The 19,804-nt window shown below is 42.4% G+C and overlaps 1 protein-coding gene across 6 annotated transcripts in view; it reads left to right on the forward strand.

Annotated features, from left to right (window-relative positions):
- Positions 1–1,172: 1,172 nt before the first annotated feature.
- TET1 (tet methylcytosine dioxygenase 1) overlaps positions 1,173–19,804 on the forward strand; it is a 149,973-nt gene continuing 131,341 nt past the window's right edge. For 3 of the 6 annotated variants that reach the window (XR_010589493.1, XM_005297302.4, XM_005297304.4), the window contains exons 1-2: positions 1,173–1,474; positions 17,256–19,064. Coding sequence is in view for 5 of the 6 variants with exons in the window: in XM_005297302.4 (XP_005297359.2) it covers positions 17,382–19,064 (1,683 nt within the window). In the remaining variant the exon portion in view is untranslated. Of the gene's footprint in view, positions 1,475–1,506; positions 1,701–5,956; positions 6,135–17,255; positions 19,065–19,804 lie in introns of those variants that run through there. The other 3 variants (XM_005297303.4, XM_065553482.1, XM_065553483.1) reach the window with 3 other exon arrangements.

The raw sequence follows: 19,804 nt of genomic DNA on the forward strand, positions 1-19,804 counted from the left end.
TGCACTGGCTGTAGAGGAAAGTGTGCAGTGAAGACTAACATGGAGGCATATGGGATTTATGGGGAGAGTGGGACTACCAGAGAAGCTTCTTATTTTTCTCCATTGGGGGTAGGGACGCAACAGGAGCTTTTATTTTTATTCCTTTGCATGGTATCAAATATCAGGGGGTAGCCGTGTTAGTCTGTATCTACAAAAACAACAAGGAGTCTGGTGGCACCTTAAAGACTAACAGATTTATTTGGGCATAAGCTTTCGTGAGTAAAAACCTCACTTCTTCGGATGCATAGCAAGAAGTGAGGTTTTTGCATCCGAAGAAGTGAGGTTTTTACTCACGAAAGCTTATGCCCAAATAAATCTGTTAGTCTTTAAGGTGCCACCAGACTCCTTGTTGTATTTTTATTCCAACTCCCTCGGCATATTTGCGTATCCTCCTTTGGATGGGGAGGGAACAGTAGCAGCTTCTCTTTCTCTATGAGTGACTAATTGAGCACCTATGGATGAGTGTGTCACTATGATGCTGGTTCTACTATAGGCCATGTACACACAGATGCATATTTCATAGGCATGTGCACATTCCCTCCTTGTTTGAATTAAAAATAATAGGGCAATGTTTTAAAACCAACAATCACACCATCGTGAATACCAACCCAACATTGAACCCCCGGATCTAATAAATTCATGATTTGTACAGGCACATTGGGCATCACCTACTAAGAGGTGATGAACTTTAATTATGAAACCATGACCAGTCACTCCATAATTAATAGAATAATTTGTTTCGCATGTTTTTTAAAACCTAAAGCCAAAACATTGGGTCTAAAATTATTTTCAGTGTCTGTTTTTAGGTTAAAGCCCCTATATGCTGACGGCAAACTTCTGGTTAGAAAACAAAGTCCAGGGGACAAACCTGCAGTGGTCCCGGAGGGACCAAATAGAACCAGATAGGTCTTTTCCATCTCTCCTCCTAATGATTCTGTAAAGAATTGGGCAATTTAGCTTTTATTGAAGGCATCTCTTGTATTATGGGAGCATTTGCGCTGCACATGGTATTCTCATCTAATTTCTCCTTCAGGCAGTCTTCTGTTATGAGAGAGGGAAAGGGCAGTCTCCTGCCTAAAGAGGCCAGGGAGGGCAGGGCAAGGAATCCCACTCCAGCTAGGGGGATCCAGCTCGCGTTTTGCTTTCTACTAGCAGGGGTAGGTCCAGCGAGAGCATAGCCGAGCCTCCCTCCCAGAGGGTCTGGCCTGGGGAGAGGCTAGCCGTCCGCGGAGAGCCGCATATTTTACTCCCCAGTGCCACTGGGTATCCATATTCCGCACGGGGCTTATTTTGCTCTCCGAGCTGGCTGCTTGGAGGGACACGCCGCGCCGCACGAGCCATGGAACTCCACTTGCTCCTCTCCAGCTGTGGCTCGCCCAGCCGCGCACGGATCGCCCTTTCCTGTTAGTATCCTACCGACAATGCAACAGCCTTGGTATGTATTTGGAATCAATTCCCGGAGCCGTTAACGCGCCCGAGTCGGCGGCGAAGCCCCCTTTAATGCATGGAGCCTGTTTCATGTCCGCTTTGGTGGCTTGGTTAAAGTATAGTAACGACTTCTTCGATAGTTGCAAAGTTTAGCTGCAGCCTCCCTAGGAGAGACGTGGAAAGTGCAATCAGGGACACCCAGGCAAGCAGCTCGTAAAACTTACAACTAGTCGGTAAGCTGTCTAGGCAGTTCTCTTACGGGGCGGTAGAGCTCTGCATGGACGTTTGGGGGGAAAAAATAAATATTGTCGTGTATTTAAATCAAAGACAGTTTGTTGGCTAAGCGACTGAGACAGTCCGGGCTCTGCCTGTGCTGCTACCTTGTTTGCGCTACAGCAGCTAGCTAGAGCCTGCCTGGAAAAACCCGCCAGGCAAGCAAAGCTGCCTTAAACCTCCATGGAAAGGCAGGGAACAATTAAAGGGACACTGACCAGGAGTTTGGGCTCTAGTGTGCCTTTTAAAAAGAAAGGAACGGCCATACAGCATCCTTTGGAGGTTGCCTTTAACGTGGGTTTGGAGGTTTTAATCTAAGTAATTTTTTTTTTGGTCTTTTCTGTCTTTCTCTTTAAAAGCCCTGGGGCAAATTCTGGTCTGTTCATTTAGATTTACAGCAGTGTAACTCCATGGATCTGTATGGAGTCTCTCTTGATTTACATCACTGTAAGTGAAAGCCTAATTTGACCCATTGTTTGGCTCCTCTCTGCATGAGAAGATTTACAATAGTAGCCTGGGACCACCTTTGACTACTTTTTCTACCTCTTGCAAAAATAAATCCCCAGGTATGCCTTGAGTAGGAGAGGGGGCTTGTTTTGGGGGCTGGCAAGTATTTTACACTGCAATAACACATCCCATAGCACTCACTGGAAAGGGCAAATCCTTTGCCCTTGTGCTCAACAAGGCCTCTCATTTTAAGAGCCCATCACAGTACAGGCAACTGGAGAAGGATAGCAACTTGCCTGTAGGGCTGGTTCCAGAGACTCCTAAAAACATCAGCATAGTGAGCCAGCCATTTGCTTATGTGGCCAGTGAGGCCCCTCACATTGAGACACTTAGAATACATGCTGAGATGGAGGGTCAGTAGGGGAATAGGCCCTCCTGCCACACATAATTGTAAGTCACAAGAAAGTAGTTCCTATTGCTGCTGCTCACAAACAGTTGTGGGGGAGTACCAAAAATATCTCCCATAGAAGGGTGTTTTGCTAGTAGAAAAGGAGGAAGACTGGGCCTCCTCTCACAAGTTTGTTACTGGCCTTGAGGAGGGGCTGCTGAGTTCTCACCTGGAGAAATAAACTGAGGCAGATTAGTTGGGGACTGGGTGAATTGGTAGGAGTCCGGAGGTTTAAATTGATGATGGTTTGTCAAGACTCGGGAGAGAACTGGTACAGACAGTTTACTGTTGGTCTTCAGGTAATTTGGAGGGAGTAGGGTAGTTTACTGGATAAAATTGATTGGGGCCAGGTGGCTTGTCTGAGAGGAATTGATTGGAGCCAGGTGGCTTGTTTGGGAGGGGGCGGAGGTTAACATACTTATAATTTACATCTCTACTATCTCAAAAAGACATGCTATTAAAAATGGGCCTGATTCATCCCTGGTGTAACAAAGCAGAAATCAGTGGAGTTACACTAGGGATAAATTTGACTAGTTACAAATTGACATAATCTGTGGTGGTGTTTAAATGTATTACATCACTTGTATCTCTGGGTACATAACAGCTGTTCAACTTAATGAGATACTATTCCTTTAAGGAGTAGAAGGAAGTGTGCATGTAGGCATCCAGAGCAGGGCATGAGCACGCTGATGTCACCATGCACGTGGAGCTACAAGAATCAGGCTGTGTAAACAAACTTGTCAATGGTGTTATACCAGGAATAAATTTGGCCTAATGTCTCTAATTTTAAAAATCTTAATATAAAATTAGGAAATTGTCAAACTGGACAAATATGCCCTTGTAATATGACGCATCTAAAATGCTTTTAGTAAAAACACTGGTTAAAAGAATGACTTGTAGATTTGTGTCTTTTTAAACTTCAAAGCCAACGGAGAAATCAAACTTAACAAAATTTATATAAAAATGAAGACTTCTAAATAACAGATCATTCTGGTTGATTTCAGTAACTTTTTTTTTTTAAGCTAAGATTTATTCTGGCTTTAGGAATTCTTCTGTGAATCCAAGCCTGTTAGGTGCCGCGCTCCTTACGCTCCCATTGAAGTCAATCAAAATCAGTTTACTTCTCTGTTTGGACAGACCTGGAGAAATAGCCTAGTTAGCCCTAAAGGCAACAGCAGCTGTCTCTCTATGCAGCTGAGGAGTAGCGTTGATGTGACCTGAAGGGAATCATGTCTAGTCCTTCTCAGGCAGGAGATAGACCATATTTTGGGTCTATAAGGATGGACTGATCATGTAAAGCAGGTAATCAAAGAATGAAATGAAAAGTGAGGTGTACAAAATAATTCTGTGACATTTGAGAGTTCTTCACAGCAAACACAAACCTTCAATCTATAATATTTTGAAGTTTTTATTGATTGTGTTTTATTTTAGCTGGCATGCTGCTCACAACTGTGAATGTTTGTCTAAGCATTTGCATTCTAAGCTCTGTTTTTAGTCACTTATTACTTTCCAAAACACTCACCTTTCAGACTGAATTTTTCCAGGCTTAGTCTCTGCCTGAAGGTTAATTTTTTTTTTATTACGGTTTAGTTTAAGTGGTTCAACCACTTTTTTTTTTTAAAGCAGAAAAACAATTTCTGTGAAAACACATGCAACATTTCAACTTTAAATATTTTTAGTGCAGAAGTAGCGTGGGGTAAAAAAACTTATGTTTTAGAGGGGAACAGTTAATTCAAAAGTGCTTTGGACTATCTTAGTAATAACTTTTCAGTTTGAGTGATGCGCCTTTAAAAGTTACTTTGGGCCAATAGAGCAGTTGGTACCATTTTTTAGTACAATTTCACAACATTAGGAGCAAAGGTTGACTGTACTGAACATGGAATAAGGCAGAGCTGCACACCTCTTGTGAGAATGCACCAGGCCATGCACACAAAGTGTACACATTTTAAAATGATTTTATGCCAATATTTAAGAGGGTTTTTTTGTTCTTGTGGCACCATCTAGCTGTCATGTCTTCCAACCTTTTTATCATTCATACCTATTTAGCTAAAATTGTGAAAGGCTTTTTATGGTCTTATTTTCAAAATATTGACAAGCGTGGTTATCAGTCTCATTCACGGTGCATACTGTAAATTGTGGATTGAGGGCATTAAATCTTGCAAAATGCTAAGTGCCCATATCTCCTATTGAAGTCCTGCAGAATTAAAGGTGCTCAGCAGTTTGGAGGATTGAGCCAGGAATCAAGCAGCCTTGCCTCACCCAGGATGTGATCCTACAAGCTGCTCCACATGGTAGACCTTTGCATCAGGGCAGAACAGATTTCGGGATCAGGACTTTGGTGTCTGATCTAGCATCTGCCAAAGTTATTTTTTGCCATGGATTTTATGGGAGAAGGATTGATTCATCAGTGCACATTGCCCACAGTGCTTCATTCATTGTGCACACAGTAAAGTCTGTAAACAGTTTAATTAACCAATTTCTGCAGTTACACTATTAGACATTTTAGGAACAAATTCAGATTTGGCTGCTTACACCAAATCTGGTGTATTCATGGAGAATAATATGGGGAAATTATGATGTCATGATGTAAGTCAGTGATGAAGCCTCATCTGGAATACTATGAAGGACTGGTCATCCCATCTCAAACATTATTGCAGAATTAGAAGAGGTTCAGAGAAGGGTAACGAGTATAGCTAGGGGCATGAAAAACTCATAAGAAGAGAGCCTGAACGGATTGGGATTGTTTACCTTAGGAAAAGAAACTAATGAAAGGAGACATAATAATGACTGGTACTGAGAAGACAGCTCAAGAGCTTCTGTTCTCCCTGTCTCGAACACAAGAGCAAGGGGACAGTCAATTAAATTAGAAGATAGCAAATTCAAAATTGATAAAAAGGAAAAAACGCTTCACCACCACTACTCCTGGACATAATTAGACTGTGGAACTCATTGCCACATTAGGTTGAAGTCAAGACTTTAGCAAGATTTAAAAAGAGATTTGACATTGATATGGCTAACAGTAACAAGAACATCCAGAGTGATACTAAATGCCAACAAAAGACTTGGAAAGGATATCAAAACCATATGCTTTGGGGCTTAAGCCAGTTGCTAACTGCTAGAAATTAGCTTGAGATATAATGTGAGGGCCGATTTTCCTACATCTGCTTACTGGGAATAGGCAACAAATGATGGATCACTTGATGATTACCTGTTCTGTTCATTCCCTCTGGGGCTCCTGGCATTGGCCACTGTCAGAAGACAGGATACTGAGCTAGATAGACCTTTGGTCTGACCCAGTATGGCTTTTTTTATGTATTGCAGAATTCTTACATCTTCCTCTGAAGCGTCTGGTGCTGGTCACTATTGGAGACAAAATACTGAGCTAGATGGACCTTTGGTTTGATCCAGGATGGCAACTCCTAGGTTCCTAAATCTGAATTTGGTCCATAATACTATGTACCTGGATTTTTAAAAGATAGTTTATATGAAAGTTTCCTAGGTATTTTTTCCCCATCATGCAAAGCTCTGACTTTTAAAAACATATGTATACACAGAAACAAAATGTTGTTTCATTAGTGCATCCAAGCATGGTAAAATTAGGGTCCTAACCTAGTCCTTACATTGTTTGTGATTGTTTCTGGTTATTTGCCTGAATGGTACACATTGTTTTCTCCCTTGCAGATGTGTTTTTGAGGGGTCACTGCTCTCTTTCATGATGTCATTAAAAGACTGCTATAATTTAAAGAACCTACATCTTTTTAAATGCTTCCAATTTCTCTTTCTCCTCTTAAAAGATTCTATTAGAAAAACATGAGTGTCATAAACAAACATACTACTTCTAAAATACTCAAGTATAAAGAAAATAGTATGTGGAGGATTTTTTATATTTATATTATATGAAGAATTAAAGTAAATTCAAAAATATATGGCTTTGTAACAGCTTGCCCGTGATTTGGGGGCAAATCCAGCAACTGCTGCTCAAACAGAACTCCCATAGAACTCAATAGGAGTTTTGCCTAAGTAAGGACTAGAAGAATTAGCTCTTGGTTAGCTTCATAGCATTGTTATATTTATATATGGGGCATTATTTAAATCAGTGGAATCATTCCACATTTATACTAGTATAAAGAAGAGCAGACTATAATTGTAAGTATCTGGCATTTGCTCCTAGCATAGTACACAAGGAAAGGATATAGTTAAAACTTAAACCATTCCTTTTTCCCCTTTATTTTTAATGTAAATAACAAACCAGCTTCAACCTGTAGTGGTCTATTCTAGAATGGTTCTCTACAGGACCCTCTGTTCCCATTCTAGTTCCTTCTACTTCAGACTCAAGCCCTTTACTGCTCCTGGAATGGAGACAATAGGACCCATCTGGTCTTGTCTGCCAGGTGAGTCAGCAGAATAGTTTTACATCTCTGTGCATGGTCCTAAAACTGACAATTTGTTAGACTGACCCATTATATTTGGACATTGACTAATTAGTGTAAACATTTTGAAATTAGATTGTTTACCTGCTACAAAAGTTAAGATGATGTAAAGTTACATTAAATTGCCCTTGAGAGGTCATGCCATATGCCACTCTCCATGAGACACTTTTATCTGAGGCAAGGAACAGCATTGGATGAGTTGTCTCTAGCTCATTGCTGGAAAAGGGAGAGTCACTAATGCAGTGCAAGGAACACTGTCAGGTTAAAATAAAACCTTATGCATAAAAAAAAATCCCTAATCTGTGCTTACTCATAACACCAGATCATTAAACAGAAATAATTATAAATCACGTTTACATATGTGACATCTGGCAATAAACCAGAGGAATATGAATTTGTAAACATTTGTTGACAGTAGAACCTCAGGGTCACAAACACCAGAGTTATGAACTAACCAGTCAACCACACACCTAATTTGGAACAGGAAGTATGCAATCAGGCAGCAGCAGAGACCTAAATAAATAAATAAATAAAGCAAATACTGTACAGTACTGTGTTAAACGTAAACTACTAAAAAAATAAAGGAAACGTTTAAAATTTTGTTGACAAGGTAAGGAAACTGTTTCTGTGCTTGTTTCATTAATATTAAGATGGTTAAAAGCAGTATTTTTCTTCTGCATAGTAGACTTAATACAGCTTTGAAACAATATTCAGTTGTAAACTTTTGAAAGAACAACCATAACATTTTGTTCAGAGTTGCGAACATTTCAGAGTTCCGAACAACCTCCATTCCCGAGATGCTCATAACTCTGAGGTTCTACTGTATCACTATCACTTGCTGAATGTGCAGGATTTTCCAGCTCCTCCCTCGGTGTGGGCACTGGCTGCTAGTAGGGGCCCTGGTGGTTTGAGGAGCATGTGCCAGTTTCTTTCCCAATGGTCTGATAGCAGGAAGTGGTAGGATTGCCAACTTTCTAATTGCACAAAACTGAACACCTTTGCCCTGCCCCTGCCCCATCTCTGAGGCCCTGCCCTTTCTCTGAGGCACCGCCCCCACTCACTCCATTCCCCCTCCCTCTGTTGCTCACTCTCTCCTCCCCTCACTCACTTGCTCATTTTTACTGGGCTGGGCAGGGGGTTGGGGTACAGGAGGGGGTAAGGGCTCTGGCTGGGGGTGCAGGCTCTGGGGTGGGACTGGGGATGAGGTGTTTGGGGCACAGGAGGGGGCTCCGGGCTGGGAAGTGAAGCTGAGAGGTTTGGAGTGTGGGAGGAGGCTGAGGCAGGGTGTTGGAGGGTCTGGGCTGGGGGCCAGGTTGGGGCCAGAAATGAGGGGTTCAGGGTGTGAGGGGGCTTGAGTTGGGCAGGGAGTTGGGGTGCTGGAGGGGGTTTGGGCTCTGGGCAGCGCTTACCTTGGGCGGCTCCCTGGAAGCGGCAACATGTTCCTCGGCTCCTAGGCATGGGGTGGCCAGGTGGCTCTGGGTGGTGCACGTACCACACTACCTCCGCATGCAGGCGCTGCTCCCGCAGCTCCCATTGGCTGCGGTTCCTGGCCAATGGGAGCTGCTGAGCCGGTGCACAAAGCGGGGGCAGCATGCAGAGCCCCCCAGCTGCCCTTGCACCTGGGAGCTAGAGGGACGTGTTGCCACTTCCATGAACCACACGGAGCCAGGTAAGGAGCCTGCCAACCCCGTCAACTGGATTTTTAATAGCCCGGTTAGCTGTGCTGACCAGAGACGCCAGGGTCCCTTTTTGAACTGGCGTTCTGCTTGAAAACTGGATATCTGGCAATCCTAGGAAGTGGGTGTAGGCAGTCCTAGTGGGGCAGAAATTTCTAATTCCTCTCCTCTTGCATGAGAGTGTGTTGCCCTTTGTTGTCCTTCACAGTCCAGTCTTGGATGTGTTCCTCCTTCCCCAATCCATTCTCCGCTTGTCCCAACATACCCCTTCTAACAATTCAAGTCCACTTCTGTTCGGAAATATCAATTACTTCTGGCTTGCTCTTTCCCAGATAGACCACTTCTACCCTCCAGTTCATCACTTTTTACTGACCATCCCATTGTTTGTGTTTGCTTCTTCCTCCCCCACTATTTTATCATCTCACCTCCTCTCCACACAACATTTAATCCTTTGCTCCCTCTTTATATTCCTCACCCAAGCATTTCATCCCTGAATTCCCCCACCCCTCACTTCTCATTCTGTTCTCCTTCCCATCCCAGCATTTCATAATTCCCCCCCTCCCCTCCACCATTTAACTCTTTCCCCACATCAAACCTGCAGCATTTCACCTTCTGTCCCCTACCCCCTACTGTGGGCATTTTAAGCCTTTTTTCCATGATCTTTTATTTTTAGAATCTTCCCTTGTTTGCCTTCAAGAAATGGGAGAGGTGTGGGTCTCTTGGCTTTTCTCTCCTTCCTCAGCAGAATCTTTGCAAAGAGGAACACACTGAAATCTTCTTGTCTTGGTCCCATGCAAAATGATGGAGTATCTAGCCTGAACTCTCTTGAAGTGGTGATTGGGGTGTGCATGAGTGCAAAACAGTAGTCTGAGCCTCCCCCACTGAGCAGCTGCAGCAAGGGAGATAAACTGAGATCTTCACGCACCCCTCCAGCCCTCAGAAAGTTAACCCTGGAGTCCTCTCTCACATTCTACACTAGTGGGAGTGGGGGGAGGAGGAGATGCAGAGTTAGTCCAAAGTATCTGGCTGTAAGGGGGAAGGGAATTCTTGCAGCTCTTTTAAAAAAACAAACAGCATGTATGTGTGTGGGGTATTGGTTACTACACATGCTGTGGTATCAGGCAGTCCCCTCAATATATCCAGCCAGCTTTGATTGGTTGCAGAGGAATGGGGTAGGCAGCCACTTAGGCCTTGTCTGTACTTAAACATTTTGCCACTTTATCTTTGCTGTCATCATGAAAGCAGCAAACCCCAAATCCCACCCCTCTGTAGACCGATATAGCAGTGAAAGAATGCTTATATCAGTGGAACTGCATCTAGACTAGGGCTTGTGCTGGTATAACTATCTCAGTAAAAATCAGATCCCTTACCTACACAGCTATGTTTAAGTGTAGACGAGGCCTTAGAAGGGGGTAAACAATAATAAAATACTACTTCCTCCATAGATGAATAAATACTCTGTAGATGAATGAAATATTTCTTCCTCTATAGCTTTCCCTATAGACTTGTAGGAGGATCAAACTCTGTAGAGCTGGTCAGCCTAAGTTTACTGTTAAGCTTGTAATTTCCATACTTTTTAATGTTTAAGTTATATAAACCAGATCTCAAACTTTTTTAAAGTGTGGAATACCTTTTAATAGAGAGATTATCTTGGAGACTATGTCCCACCTTTCAGGATCTCATAATATCCCTGTGACAACTACAGACACTGCTTTTGTGGAAAACTATTCATACATTTTCAGTGTCTTAAATATGAGTTCAGAATTCACTGAATTCTGCTCTTCTTTTATCTCTCCGTCTCCCTCCCCCTCTCTTCTGTTCCTCTCTGTTGCCCAGTGATCCTCTGAAAAAGCTTCTGTGTTGCCTGGTCTCCTCCTCATTCACATAATCTTGGGTGCTGGAGCTCGGGGTGCTGCCGCACCTCCTGGCTTGAAGTGGTTTCTATCATATACAGGGTTTACAGTTTGGTTCAATGGCTCTCAGCACCCTGACTATAAAAGTTGCTCCAGCATTCCGGCACATACTTACATCTTGTTCAGTCCTCTCTCCTTGTACATGCTCCTTTTCTGTTCAGTTTCCTTCTCCCTTGGTTCATTGGACTTAGTTCCTGCTGGGCTTGTTCTCTTCCCCCCCCCGGACATCCCTCTGACACTAGTGGCTGACAACTCAGGTCCCTGAAAGTAGCTTGTATTTCTTTTACTACTACTGTGTAGAGCGCTGGCCGCTAAGGGCAACAGACATGCTGCCTGCTCCTTGTTTCAAACTGCTTCTATGAGTCTGGGCTCTTGATTGAACCAAATAGCCTGGAGGCTTGCAAAAGCTGTTGGAAACTAGGGGAGAGCCAGCACCTTGTGATTAATTAGCTAGCTTTCTGCAAACTACTTGCAAGTGCTTCATTGACCGTGCTTTGGGATCTGCTGACGTAAGCAGTTAGTCTTGAAACTCAGATCATGCAGTCAAACAAAAAAATTCTCTATCACCAGCATTCAAACAACCTCAACTCCAATTCTGGATTTATGTTGCTATTTCAGGGTCTGAACCAACTTCCACTGAAAGCAATGGTAGTGTTCTAATTTTGTTGGGTCCTGGACTGCTTATATGCCTTTTTAACATAAGATGTGGGTAATTGAGCATATGTGTATATTATTTATTCTAGCATCATGTTTAATGGCTTGCTATGACAGGAATGGGGTTTCTGTTTTAATATAGTGGACGTATTTTGATGATTTGGGATATGTTTAGCCTATGTTCATATGGTAAATTTGTTTCATTATGTTTGTTTCATTAGGTGTACATAGAACAGGGGTCTCAAACACGCGGCCTGGGGGCTGCATGCGGCCCACGGGGTTGTTTTCTGCGGCCCGCGAGCTCCTCACGGCCCCCCCCAGCTTTTACCTAGAGTGGCTCCAGCCCAACGCGCACTGGGGGAAGGGCAGGCTCCCTGCCTGCCCTGCCCCCTGCTGCTCCGGGAAGCAGCCGGAACATGGGGAAGGGGGAGCACAGGGCTCTGTGTGTTGCTCTTGCTTCAGGCAGCGCCCCCAGCAGCTCCCATTGGCCGCAGTTCCCCGTTCCCGGCCAATGGGAGCTGCTGGGGGTGGTGCCTGAAGCAACAGCAACACACAGACCCCTGTACCCCTCCTCCCCAGGTTCCAGACACTTTCCGGAGTGGTGCGGGGACAGGCAGGCAGGCGGCCTGCCCCACCACCGGTGCGTGTCGGGCCGGAGCCCACCCCCCGAGCCCCTCCTGCAGCCCAACCCCCTGCTCTACCCCGCACCCCTCCTGCAGCCCACACCCCAACTCCCTGCCCTGAGCCCCACACCCCTCCTGCCCTCCCTGGGGGCAGGAAGGGGGCAGAGTTGGGGGTGGGGATTTCAGGGAAGGGGTTGGAATGGGGGCAGGGCCTCATGTAAGGGGTGGAGTGGGGGCGGGGCCAAGGGTGGCGGGGGGGAGGTGTCAATAATGCGGCCCTCGGCCAATGTACTAGTCCTCATGTGGCCCTCGTGGTCATTTGAGTTTGAGACCCCTGACATAGAACTATTTTATCAGTAAAAGACTGATATTTGGATGTGCTTATATACCGTGGAGATGGGTGATTTATCACAATGGTTCTCAACTTGGGGTCTGCAGATTGTGTCTAAGGGGTCTGCGAAAGGTGGTCATTACCATAGAATAGTGGTTTTCAACCTAAGATTTCCACCTCCATTCAAAAATTTAGGGTTCCACAAACTTAGGTGCTGGAACTAGAGGTGCTGTCGCACCCCCTGGCTTGAAGTAGTTTCCATTATATCCAGGGTTTACAGTTTGATTCAGTGTCTCACAGCACCCCCACTATAAAAATTGTTCCAGCACCCCATCTGCAAATGAAAAAAGGTTGAAAATCACTGATTATCACAACTAAAACCCTGTAAATTTATATTACATAGATGATACAAGTACTCTTGAAGTGTTAACATATCTTTGATTGTTGTGGATTGTGTAAGGTAGTATGAAAGACTAGGCATTTTACAACCATTGTATACATAAGAATAAGTTATTACAGTTTTTATGTACCATTCTAAGACAGAACTATGTGATGAATAGATAATGTTTATATAGACTTTGTAGTTATTGTGAACGTTCTTTTACAAGGGCAGAGTTGAGCATATTTGGTTGCTCATTGGGATGTTTCTGTTTAATAGTCTGTCCATTAACTAAATGTTAAGGTTGGTGTCAGCACTGTTTAAGTCAGGGGTTGGCAACCTTTCAGAAGTGGTGTGCCGAATCTTTATTTCTCCACTCTAATTTAAGGTTTTGCGTGCCGGTAATACATTTTAATATTTTTGGAAGGTCTCTTTCTATAAGTCAATAATATATAATTAAACTATTGTTGTATGTAAAGTAAATAAGGTTTTTAAAATGTTTAAGAAGCTTCATTTAAAATTAAATTAAAATGCAGAGCCCCCCGGACTGGTGGCCAGGACCTGGGCAGTGTGAGTGCTACTGAAAATCAGCTTGCGTGCCGCCTTCGGCACACGTGCCATAGGTTGCCTACCCCTGGTTTAAGCAATCTTAGTTTGTCATTTCCACACTATATAGTTGAGATTTTTTTTTTAAAGAATGGGTTTAAAGTAGGGCTGCCAAGCCATTAAAAAAATTAACTGGGATTAATCACAGTTTTATTTGCACTGTTAAACATTAATAGAATACCATGTATTTAAATGTGTTTGGATGTTCTGTATATTTTAAAATATATTGATTTCAATTACAACACAATACAAAGTATACAGTGCTCACTTTATATTATTTTTATTACAAATATTTGCACTGTAAAAAAGAGAAAAGAAATAGCATTTCAATTCACATCATACAAGTACTGTAGTGCAATCTTTTTATCATGAAAGTTGAATTTACAAATGTAGAATTATTTTTTTGTTTTTGTTTTTACATAAGTGCACTCAAAACAATGTAAAACTTCAGAGCGAGAAGTCCACTCAGTCCTAGTTCTTGTTCCTCCTTTTAGAGGCGTTTTGGCTTATTGAAGGGGTAAGATATTTTTATCTCAGAAAGTCAATATTTTGGAGATGGGAATGGTGTGAGTTGTGCAGGAGAAGGGTGAATTCTTGATGCTGCTCCTCTTGGGTTGGGTTTCTGAGCTCGCCAGGCTCACCTACTGCCTGAAGAGGAAGAGAGTTTCATCTTAGAAATCTGCATTCAGTGATTGGGGATGGGGAGCTAGCAATGACTTGTGCAGGAGGAGGGTGAGGGAGGTGTCTTGCTTCTGGAAGGCTGCTTTCTGTTACTGGGCTCACCAGGATTGCCTCTTTTTACTGAGCTAGGGGGGCTTAATTTGTAATGAAAGAGGTATTGGAGATCAGGCAATTAGGTGCCGGGGATCAAGCAATTTTTTTACATTCATAGCTGATGCAGTAAGCCCAGAGCTGCCGGGGCTGAATTAAACACTGGTGGACTCCCTTCAGCTGAGCGAGCCCTTGTTTGCAAGGGAGGGTAGATTTTACCTCAGGGACTCGGCATGCGGCAGGGGAGGAGAGGCTGGTTCAGGGAGGCTAAGCTCGCCAGGCCCCTATTCTCTATGGGGTACCTCCCGGAGCGAGGGGGTCGGCTGGGGGCAATGAGAGATGGTACTGGGGGGAGGGGTTGGTCCCTGGAGCGAGGGGCTGGCTGGGGGCAATGGGACATGGGGTGGGTTGGTCCCTAGAATGAGGGGCAGGCTGGGGCATTGGGGCATGGCGGGATCAGGATCCCTATCTCTCCATCAGAGCCGGGATGGGAGGCACTTCCTCTTCTCTTCCCACACTCTGGAGGCAGATTTGCACCTGACCCGAGGCTGTCCGGTCCCTCTGCAGCCAATACCTCACTCAGAGGTACGCGATTAATGCAGTTAAAAAAATTGAATTAATTTTGTTTTCAGTTAATAGCAGGCTTTAACTGCAATTAATTGACAACTCTAGTTTAAAGATGTCTTTTCTTGAATTCCCCTTAGCAACATTTGCATTACAGTAGCACTGGGTGTGAAAGGCACCGTTGAAACCTATGGGAAGAGACAAATCCCTGTCCCCCCAAAATTAGTCTAAATAGATAATACAGACAAAGGGCAGGAGGGAAAACAGAAAGACAGAGAAGCGAAGTGACTTGCCAAAGGTCATGTAGCAAGTTCATGGCAGAGTAGGGAAAGAACCCACGTCTCCTGACAAGTTCTCTATTCATCATACCACTGCCTCTCTGAGTTTAACTTAACCTTAATGTTCATATAATAAAGTTTTTTTATTTAATTTCTATTTTTTTAATTAAATTTAGCACTCAAACAAAACAATGTAAAACTTCAGAGCCTCCAAGTGCACTCAGTCCTACTTCTTGTTCAGCCAATCGCCAAGACAAACAAGTTTGTTTACATTTACAGGAGATAATGTTGCCCTCTTCTTATTTACAATATGTCACCAGAAAGTGAGAACAGGCGTGGCACTTTTGTAGCTGGCATTGCAAGGTATTTACGTGCCAGATATGCTAAACATTTGAATGCCCCTTCATGATTCAGCCACCATTCCAGAGGACATGCTTGTTAAAAAAATAATATTAATTAAATTTGTGATTGAACTCCTTGGGGGGGGAAATTGTAGGTCTCCTGCTGTATTTTACCCGCATTCTGCCATATATTTCATGTTATAGCAGTCCAGGATGATGACCCAACACATGTTGTTCATTTTAAGAGCACTTTCACTGCAGATTTGACAAAACGCAAAGAAAGTACCAACGTGAGATTTCTAAAGATAGCTACAGCACTTGACTCAAGGTTAAGAATCTGAAGTTCCTTCCAAAATCTGAGAGGGACGAGGTGTGGAGCATGCTTTCAGAAGTCTTAAAAGAGCAACACTCTGATGCAGAAACTATAGAACCCGAACCACCAAAAAAGAAAAGCAACTTTCTGCTGGTGGCATCTGACTCAGATAATGAAAATGAACATGTGTCGGTCCGCACTGTTTTGGATTGTTATCAAGCAGAATCCGTCATCAGCATGGACGCATGTCCACTGGAATGGTGGTTGAAACATGAAGGGACATATGAATCTTTAGTGCATCTGGCATGTAAATATCTTGCAATGCTGGCTACAACAGTGCCATGAGAAGCGGGCAGCATTATCTCCTGCAAATATAAACAAACTTGTTTGTCTGAGCGATTGGTGAACAAGAAGTAGGATTGAGTGGACTTGCAAGCTCTAAAATTTTACATCGTTTTATTTTTGAATGCAGTTTTTTGTACACAAGTCTACATTTGTAAGTTCAACTTTCATGATAAAGAGATTGCAATATAGTACTTGTATTAGGTGATTTGAAAAAACAACAACCTTATTTTGTTTTTTACAGTGCAACTACTTGTAATCAAAAATAAATATAAAGTGAGCTCTGTACATTTTGTATTCTGTTCTGTAATTGAAATCAATATATCTGAAAATGTAGAAAATACCCAAAAATATTTAAATAAATGCCATTCTATTATTGTTTAACAGTGCGATTAATCACGATTAAATTTTTTAATTGCACAATTAATTGCAATTAATTTTTTTAATTGCTTGACAGCCCGATAAAAATATAGATGTATATTGACTCTGTCCCCTAAACAATTCTGATCTAAAAATCAGACTTGCATTTATTACGGAAAACTTCAGACCAGGAGTTCCTTAAAATTAAAAGTTATGGGAGATTGGGAAGGCAGGATAAGCCTTACATTGAATATTGGCGGCAACAACCTTAACGTCTGTGGAGCAGTGACCACTACCTACATAACGTATTTATGTGACACTGACAGCAAGATTGTGTGCTTTAGGCTTAGCGCTGATTATGGTGCAATATGTAGTTACACCGTCCCAGAAGGAATTGTGACTCAGAATCCCAGTTCCTCTCCTGCTCTTCTCCGGCTAGGGGGAGGAAAAGTAACTTAGAATACCCCTTTCTAGATACAGGTTACTTCCCTCACCTTTCACCTGGCCAAGTCTACTGGCCAGCATGTGGGTGGAGAAGCAGTAGCTCTCTCTGGCTGCTTCTTTGGGGTGGGCAGATGTGTGTATTAGGTGATCTGTTCCTGAGGCGTGATAAGAGTAGGTCCTACATGGCCTTATGGAGGTAGGTCTTAATCCTCTGTGCAGCCACATGTAATCAGGCACACTCTTGTCCTGAATCATATGGGGGAGGAGGGCTGTTAATTAACTTGAAACAAGTTGAAGTGAACTGAGGCTTCTTTTATATATTTGTGTACAAATAATGAGTCAGTAAAGTGTGAAGTTTCCTTGATCTTTTGCTCTTTGTCCACTTTAGCAAGATTCCCACTTTGAAAGGACTATAGAGTATATGCAAATTAAAAGGGTGCTCTGTTAATAAGATGTTAATATTTGATAAAACTCAAATATTCCTATTTTTGCCTCAGTGTTTTAAATATTTAGCATTAACTGAGACTTTAATATAATATTGATATACAGACTTTTATGATTAAATTTAAAAAATCTTAAACTTTTTTTATTTCAGATTCAACTCTGTATTATGACAGAGAACAGCAATAAGAGTATGCAATTTTCTACTGAAGTGAAAAATTCCTTCAAGAGCCCATGATTTTTTCCACTACTCCTTTTACATATCAACTACTTGATAGACATGGCTCACCACGCCAGACCTTCCAGATTAGTCAAAAAGGAAGCGTTAGGCAAAAGGAAAACTAGTGAAGGCAAAAAGAAATCCAGCCAAGTGAAAAAGAAAGCCAAGAAGAATTCCAAAAAGTCTGTGAGTTCTGGAAAATGCAAAAAGTCAATCCAAGAAAAAAATGATGTAAAGAAAAAGCAACAAGAAAAGAAACCACCTTTGAGCTCATCAGTTAGATTTCTCAGGAGTAGTGTAACTAGAGCTTTATCTGGAACATCTTGGGTAAATATGGAGAAAAGAGATAATATTCTCCTTCATAACCAGGATTCTTTAAACGTCAATGGCTTTACAATGTCTCTTCGTAGCAGATCATTCTCCCATAGACTGTCCCAAACTGCAGTAATTACAAAACCCAAGAAAGTTACAGCACAGAAAAGATTAGAAAAAACCCTTACTATATTGGACGAAAAAAAAGTTGAAGCTGATGAAAGGGTTTTGAAACAAGATTCAACACAAAATGAATTAACTCCTCTCAACATTCTGTGTGATACAGACATTGAGCCCTCCTCCATTAAATGTGATAGTCAAGACAAAAAGATAGGGAGACCTGAATCAAGTGTCTCCACTTCAAAGAGTCTACCAAGCATTTACAATCCAGAAGTATTAGAGGAGGAGTATGAGTGTGAAGAGCCGCCCTGTGGGTGGACATCAAGTAAGATCAATACAGGTAGCTCAGATGAAAGTTTTGCTCAGAATTCTGAGCTTGTTCCCACACCTTTTCATTCTGACTCTATAATCCCCTCTGAATTAAATACAAAAGACCATTTAGAAGATTCAGGCTCATTTGCAGAATCCCATGTAAAGATGAATTTAGATTTGAAGCCTGTTAATAAAGAACCCACTTCAAATTCTGCTTCTTTAGTTACCACTGAATCAAATTCTATCATATATTTAGAAGATTTGGGCTCGTTTGTTGGATCCCATATAAAAACCAACTTGGATTTGGTGCCTGTTAATAAAGAACCTGACTCAAATTCTGACTTGTGCTGTAAAAGAGATGATTCAGAATCTGACACAAAAAATCTGGTCACAGTTTGTGAACCAGTTAATCTTGCAGTGCAGCAGCCTGTTAATTACATTGGTAAAGAAACTTTAGTTCTGGACTCAGGTTATGTCCCTATTTCATCATCAAACACAGAAAAAAGCACAGAAGCCTTAATCTCTACAACAACTGCGGTCTTCAAAGAAAATACTGGACATTCCTCTGAAGGCTCTATTTCAGGGTTGTCCTCAAACACAGGAAGTTCCACTCTTACCTCTGACAGAGAGATAAATGTGCATTCACCAACTGATTCAAAACTGCGGTATAAGGATTCTTCATCACAATCAGGAAGTGTTGGAATAAACTTGAACTCAGTTCAGGACAACAGGAGCAATAGCATTGGTTCCGCTGAGGCTTCAGAACCATCCACCTTTACAAACCCAGTTTACAGTTACCCTCTCTCATATTCATCTTTGCTCCCTATGTTAGAAAAAAAGAAACGAAGACGGTGTGGGGTATGTGAACCTTGTCTGCGGAAAACTAATTGTGAGGAATGCAGCTGTTGCAGGAAACGCAAAACTAGTCACCGGATATGTAAAAAGAGAAAATGTGAAGAACTGAAAAAGCCGCCACCGCCAATAATGCTACCTTTTGAGGTAAGCAAGAAACAGAAACAATACACCTACGTAAGATTTGAGGTCCATTTGTAAAATTCTTAAAAATATTAGTTATTGTGTAGATTTGGACAACATATTAGATAAAATTTAACCATAACAATTGAATATACTTCCCCAGTTATAAGCCTTGAAGATTAGAGTGAGCTAGTGTTTCTGTTGCTCATACCACATGCATTCATATAACTAGAGGTGGGCATAACTTTTAGTCTGCTGCAAATCTGGTCACATTGGCCAATGTGAAAAAGTAGGCCCAGAGATAGTTAAACTAATCAGGGGCCGGAGAAAGCAATAAAGATTTAAGTGGAGGGTTTGAGGTGGGCTGGATCATCCTTCACCACATTGTGAAATACCAGGTGCAAATGCCTGGATTTTAGGACAGGGGTAGCCTGCTCTGTATTTGGAATTCTAGAAAAACTGGTTGGTAATAAATAAAATACGAACAAAACTACAACAAACCCCCCCTGGCTCCATATTCTATTTGCATTCTCCCTCTAAATCTCTCCTTCTTTCTAATTGCCTGTCCCTTTGTTTCTTGCATCTAATTCATTCCTGGTTACTCAGCCAGGTCTCATACCTCATCCTACCCATATATTCTTTATACCCCTAATCTCCTCTCTGGTCCCTGTTCTGTTCCCTCTATGCTCTTTCAGTTCCAGTGGTCTGTCGTCTTGCTCATCCCTCTCACAAGTTTCTGTTCTCCACTCCCCAAACATGCTTAA

This window comes from Chrysemys picta, chromosome 7, assembly GCF_011386835.1.
Source record: "Chrysemys picta bellii isolate R12L10 chromosome 7, ASM1138683v2, whole genome shotgun sequence".
NCBI lineage: Eukaryota > Metazoa > Chordata > Testudines > Emydidae > Chrysemys > Chrysemys picta.